Genomic DNA, 7,227 nt, shown 5'->3' on the forward strand with positions numbered 1-7,227 from the left:
GTATCATAATTTATTCAGAATTTTTTAAAAATTTGTAAAAGGTTCTAGATAGTTATAATGTACACCATCACACGTAAAAGAATTTAAAATTATAACTATTCAGATGTCGAAATAGAAAAATGATACATCGGTATTAAAAATAAGAGATCTTGCGAAAATAGAAAATGCGTTATACTCTGGATCCCTATATATATACAAATATATTTATGTAAATACCATGCAGATTCTTTTTATTTCCAATATGATGAAGATGAGCTACCTAACTATCATGTCCACATGCATGGATTATCCCATGTTCCTTATCTCCATTTTCTTCATCTCATCAATCATTTTGTTCACATGCTTCAGATTCCGGACCGAATCCAACTTACCACCATCACCGCCGGGGTTACCATTGATCGGAAACCTTCACCTTCTCGGCACCCACCCGCACCGTTCTCTCCGAGCACTCTCAACCAAGTATGGTCCATTAATGCTCTTGCAAATGGGCCACGTCCCAACCCTTGTGGTTTCAACTTCAGAAATGGTGAAAGAGATCGTTAAGAAGCACGACGTCATTTTCTCCGACCGGCCAAAAACCTCTGCTGCTGACATCTACCTTTACGGGTGTCAAGATTTGGGCTTTGCTCCTTACGGTGCGTACTGGAGACAAATAAGGAAAGTCTGTGTCCTCGAACTCTTGAGCCTCAAAAGGGTTCATCAGTTCCACTTCGTGAGGGAAGAAGAGACAGCTCTTTTGGTTAATAAGGTCAGAAAAGGTTGTGCTGATGGGGCTTGTATAAATCTCAGTGAGATGTTAGCCGCCACTTCTAGCAACATAGTCTCTAGATGTATTCTTGGGCAGAGGTTTGAGGATGAAAATGGTCAGAATGTATTCGGAGAGCTGTCGAAAAAGGTCCTGGAAGATTTTGTGGCCTTTAGCGCTGCAGATTTCTTCCCTAGCAAATATTTGAGATGGATCGACGTTGTTACGGGGTTTAAAGGTCGCTTGAATCGGAGGTTTCAAGAGTTAGACACTTTCTTCCAACAACTGGTTCAAGAACACAAGGATGTACTTAAGAGTGATCATAATGGATCTGGAAGGAAAGACTTTGCGGGTATTCTCCTCGGACTTGAAAAGGATGGCATGCTTGACTTTAAACTCACTCCTGAAAAAACCAAAGCACTTCTCATGGTCTCTCACTCTAACCCTTATTAGCTTTTACTTTGAGAGAACAAAATATTTCTAAATAAAGTTCTATTATTTATTTTCCTTATATTTGTAAATGGCAGGATCTGTTCGTGGGCGCAAGTGACACTACTTCGACAGCGTTGGAATGGTTAATGGCAGAGCTTGTGAAAAACCCAAGAGTGATGAAGAAAGCCCAAGAAGAGGTTAGAAGAGTGGTGGGAAATAAGTCTGAGATCGATATGAACGATATCAACCAAATGGATTACTTAAAATGTGTCGTCAAAGAAAATCTAAGGCTACACCCACCACTCCCTCTTTCACTCCCTCGAAAGACTTTATCAAGTGTTAAGCTTGGAGGGTATGACATCCAAGAAAACACAAGGGTGCTCATCAATGTATTTGCCATTCAAAGGGACCCAAGTGAGTGGGACAATCCAGAGGAGTTTTTTCCAGAGAGGTTTGAGAACAACCCAATTGATTTCAAAATGGGCCAAGACTTCCAATTCGTTCCATTCGGCATTGGGAGAAGAGGCTGCCCTGCTTCGGCTTTTGGGACTATATCTATTGAATATGTGATTGCTCATCTATTATATTGGTTTGACTGGACGTTGCCTGCTAGTGACGACGGTGGAACTGTATTAGCTTCGGAACTGGATATGAGTGAAGATTGTGCAATCACTGTTCATAAGAAAACTTCTCTTCAACTCGTACCCAAACCATACTCCGTCTGATCTATTCACATAATGTTTATATATTTATATATTATGTATGTGGTGTACGCTTTCCAAACTATTTGGAAATTATAATAAAAACTTTGGATTCCTAATTTTTTTTGTTTTAGCTTTTTATAATCAAAATTTTAAACTATTTATAGTTTGCAACTATATATTTTTATTGATTTTAAAAGATCTAAAAAAAATTATATTATTTTAGAACAATAATGGTCATCCACATGGCAATCTAGACCAACTTAATGGTAATAACTGTGACTTTTGCCATCAAAAAATTAACCATTTTTTTTTAATGAGAGTGTAATCTATTAGAATAACTGTTATGTTAGATTGAATAATGTGATAAATGTGATTTGTTACACTTTGTAATATAATATTGAGAGTTACAAAATTTGACATATGTGTGTCTAAGTGTAACATATTTTAGAATTACAAAATAGTTACAAATTTGTAACTTCCAAAATTACCCAATCATATATAGATTAAGAGTTACACATTTTGATATTGAATTTCATAAGCCATATTGTGATATGACTAATGAATATGCCATAATATGATATGGCTAATGACCACTAAGAGTATGGAAGTTACAAAATGATATGAGAAAAATAATATTTTAACGTCTGAGAAAATGTGCAAAATTGAGAGGTTACAACAACCTCTATAAGGACCAATATTTTTAGTATGACAAATTAGGTCCAGTCGTGTCTGGATTAGTCTTATGGTGTGTCTGGAGTTGTGTTTGTTTTAGTAAGTGTCCACGTCCGCTTTTCTTTACAGCAAGTTTGTTAGTGATGACTGCTGTTGGTTGAATCTGGTTTATACCTAATTCAAGGTTTCTGTGCAAGTTCTGAAGTCATGCTGTGACAGCTGAAGGGATTTCAGCTGAGTCTTGGCGCCAAAGATCTGAAATATTGTTGAAGGGAGTTTTAAAAATTATATTGTTAGAGAAATATAACAATAATACTAATACTGGTTATTGTTAATAAATTTTAAAGCCCCGCCCACGAGAAGAAAATGTTGTGGCCTTGCTAGTAATAATGTTCTTGAAGAACGAAGGAAAAAAGCTAGGAAACCATTGGATCTAGAGCTTGATCCTGTGACGAACAAAGTGGTTGGGCAGGAGGATCAAGCTTTTATTCGCATGTTGGGCACTCTAGTTGCCATTTTGTGTCCGGGACATTACTTGGATTTTGCTGATTTACCTCAACAGTTTAAGGATCAGGTTCCTGATCGTATGAGGGTAAAAAATTACAAATCTTGTACTTTTCAGCATTTATTTCCATTATTTATAAAGCCATCTATTTTTTTTTTCTTAATGCAGTATTATTATAATATAGACGGTCATCCACAACGTGAGTCTGTTCTGGCAACTGTCTATAATTAAGGAGATGTGCGAAAGATATCGCGAGAGAAAGAACAATAGACATAAACACTTCAAAAATCATTATGCTGGACCAGAAGATTGGGAGAATGTCCTCTCTAAGCCACCTGACCATTGCACTAAGGAGACATGGAAGAATATTTGTGAATTGTTTGTGAGCGAAAGATTTTTGGCTCGTTCCACGAAAAATCAAGCAAACAGAAAACAAATGAAGTATGTAACAACACAAGACACAAAGTCGTTGGCAGCTCAGCATCACGAATATGTAAGTGAAGATGTTAATTTAATTTTATAAAATAACACATTCTAAAACATTTTGTTTACATTTGTATAGGAGAACCCAGATGCGCATGTTGTTGATATACTTAGAGGGATGCTCATATGAAAGTATTGTTTTCTTGTCAATGAGGCAGCTCAACAAGATTATGTAAGTGAATAGTATTGTTTTCTTGTGTTCCAATGTTTCTAATATTTCTAATTTTTGTTTATAATGTTATCTTTATATAGGAAAAAATGGCGGCAGAGGTTTAGAGGTCACAGCTTGAGAGGCAGAGTCAACAACAGAGTGAGGGATCTCTTAATGTATCTGGCGTTGATTCGTCCCCAATCGATCAATACGAGATACTAAGTAAAGTACTCGAGGAGAGATCTGACTACCAAAGAGGAGTGGGTTATAGAGCGAAAGGGAAGTTAAGAAAGACAACCTCCAGCTCTACAGATCAAAGTCAGTCCCAAGCAAATACTACTCCTACACCTAATGAAGATATGACTACTATGGCTCTGATGATGAAGGCAATGCGTGAGACGATTAAGAAGGTGGTACCTGAGCAACCCAGTAATCTGTATAACCCACGGTTTGACAGTTTTTTGCAGAGGTATTTGCCACCACAATCTGAAGGCGGTATGTCTTCTCAGAGTAACACCGCCCATCCCGACCTTCATACACCGCCACAGCAGCAGTACTAGCCTCCTTCACAGCAGCAGTACCAACCTCCTCCACTGTATCCGCCACATGTGCCGTCGCAACAACCTCCTTAGTATCAAAACCAATACATTTTTGGACGCTCTTCCCAGTCTCCTCCACTATATTATAGCTTTACCGATTTTCAAGGAGGATCGATGCAGCATCCGTTACCTAATGTAAGGTATGGGGAGGTTGTAGGTTCGTCGCAGCAACCATATGTGAGATATGGTGAGTTTGGGGGCGGGTCGCAGCCACAGCCACAGTGTAATGCCTCAAATTTCCTAATAAGGTTTAGGACCTTGATTAGGAGGCCGGGAGGGCCATAATTGATTTATTATAGTATTTAATGATTATATGCATGTTTACGTGAATTATATTATTATAAGATGGTGAAAGCATGCATATGGGCTCGTATGTTAATTATGAGGGTAATTTGGTAATTTGGCCACTGTGGGCGTAATTGTATATTTTGGGTGCGTGATTGTGATTAATTAATACAGCCACATTATAAGGTGGATTGGTTCGAGCTATTTGACATGAGACGATCATGAGATGTAAGTGTTCGGTCTAGTCATAACGGGTTAAAGTTTGGGGCTCGGGGTGAGTCTCGAGGTGAAATTAATGATTAGAGCATTACCGGGAATTAAAGGGTAATGGGATATGATCTATTGGTATTTGGGAATATTGAGAATAGCGGGAATTTGAGAGCGTTAATTATAATTAACGAGATAGGCGGGAAATGACGGTTTTACCCTCGAAAGCTTTTAGAGGGGTTTATTTGGCTTAAGGGCATTATGGTCTTTTGACATTAAGGATTTATATCAGCCTAAGGGAATTTTAGAAGGCTGTGGAATGAAAATAAAACAAAGCCTATCTTCATCTTTCTCCCTTTCTTCCCGTACAAGCTTCTCCCTTCACTTTTCTTTGAATTTTGAGAGCCCAAATTGAGGAGTTGAGCTAGGAGATCAAAGGTGGGAGCTAGGGAACTTGATTCAGACATTTAAGGGGATTCAAAATCGTTTTTAAGGTGAGTTCTAGCCATTGAATTCAGGTTATGCTCTGTTTTCCTTTTAAATTTCAGCTTATGGTTTTTTATGTAGAAAGTGGGAATCAAGGGGAGTTTTTGTGTATGCTTGGTTGGGTTTTGATGAGGGGGAGTTATGGGTGATGTTTAGAGGTTTAATTGTGTGTTTGGAGGAGGTTTGGAACTGGTTTGAAGGCTTGGTTCTAGGGGAATATGCAGGGGAGATCGAGCTGGTGCGTTGCTGATTTTTGGCTGATCTGGGTAATGAGCCGCGGCCTGGCTCTAGTGTGCCGCGGCCTAAGGTGGCTTCTGAGGAAAATATGCCTCTGTCAGGGAGATGAGCCGCGGCCCATCAGGGGATTTTTAGCTAAAATTGTGTTTTTAGCTTAGGGATGCTTACCATAGGCCTCGGGGTTGATCCTACTACTTGGTTAAGTGTGGATTGATGTCCCAGAGGCTAGATATTGGTTTGGGAACTTATGTTGATCATTTATATTGATGGTATCTTATATTTGGTTATGACTAGGTGACTGCTAAAGGACTAAAGGTTGATCGTTCTCAAGGGTCGTTCTTTTAATCGTTCTAGCTCGACTTTGAGGTAAGAAAACTGCACCCTGCGTATATGTGACATGCATGGCTATTATTGATACATGTTGGTTGATTATTGAGTATGACATGCATGGCTATTTTTGATGCATGTTGGTTGACTATTAAACGTGACATGCATGGTTGTTATTGGTGCATGTTGGATTGCTGGATATATTGCATATGATGCATGAGAAACATGTGATTAGGACATGCTTTGTATACTGGGTATGATATCGTTCAGAGCTTGAGCCTCTGTGTTTATGCATCGTCCTAATTGTACTAGTACCTGTTTAGTAAGCATGTTGGATACCCTGTTTATGGATATGGAACATGTGATATATGATTGGTGGCATGACTTACTTGTGTTTGACACTGACTAGTCAGGGACCGACTCTAAAGTCGAGAATCATGCATTGAATGGCTCTATGGCATTAATGCTAGACCGACCCTAAGGTCAATGAATCATGCATTGAATGGCTCCATGGCATTAATGCTGGACCGACTCTAAAGTCGAGAATCGTGCATTGAGTGGCTCTAAGGCACTAATGCCAGACCGACCCTAAGGTCGATGATCACGCATTGAATAGCTCCATGGCATTAATGCGGGACCGACCCTAAGGTCGAAGAATTTATAAGTGTTGTTTAAAATCGATACGCAAGTGCACGTAATCGTAACAAGTAATAAAGAGTAAGTGAGATCGTTCCCACGAAGACTGTATACTAAGTACCCAAACTTAATTCCTATTTCTATTTGGCTAACAATAATTGAGTCACAAGAATTAACTAAAATTGTAAAACAAAAATCTAAAATTAACTTCAATAACTGAAAATAAATAACGTTACGAAAATTCAATGGATTAAAAACTAGGGCAATTAATTTCATCAACCATCTTCTTTAATTTTCCTTAACACAAATCTTACTATTCAATTCTTCTCTTGTGATAGCAGGTCAGCAATAATAACTTATATTCGTACTAGGATATATAAGTCTCAATCTTATGCAAGTTTTCTACATCTCTGTGATAAATAAACATAAGATAGACATTAAGATTAACAACCCTAAAAACTACACAGATCACACAGGTACTTTCGTCCTAATATGAAATCTATGTTTATTCAATTACAGCATATTCAATTCTCACTTTTCAGATTTCGAATCAAAATCATATATTTCATGTTAATGGTGATCAATCATTCACAAGCATTATGTTCGAATTGAATAAATCACAAGATAAAATTGAAATCATAAAACTTGCATTAATTTAAGATAAAGGTTCAGGAGAATCCATTAACACCCTAGACTAATAGTTTAGTTCATGATTAAATCCATAATAGCCATAGAAGAAATTAAAAGCATCCAAAATA

General features: G+C 37.9%; 1 protein-coding gene across 1 annotated transcript; it reads left to right on the forward strand.

Moving 5' to 3' along the window:
• The first annotated feature begins 207 nt into the window (after positions 1–207).
• On the forward strand, positions 208–2,005 carry LOC133829698 (phenylacetaldehyde oxime monooxygenase CYP71AN24-like). The gene is made up of 2 exons (XM_062259464.1): positions 208–1,174; positions 1,273–2,005. Exons 1-2 carry the CDS (start codon positions 218–220, stop codon positions 1,900–1,902), a joined length of 1,587 nt encoding a protein of 528 aa, XP_062115448.1. The 5' UTR covers positions 208–217; the 3' UTR covers positions 1,903–2,005.
• Positions 2,006–7,227: the final 5,222 nt, after the last annotated feature.

The sequence above is a fragment of the Humulus lupulus genome, chromosome 4, assembly GCF_963169125.1.
Source record: "Humulus lupulus chromosome 4, drHumLupu1.1, whole genome shotgun sequence".
In the NCBI taxonomy this organism is placed as follows: domain Eukaryota; kingdom Viridiplantae; phylum Streptophyta; class Magnoliopsida; order Rosales; family Cannabaceae; genus Humulus; species Humulus lupulus.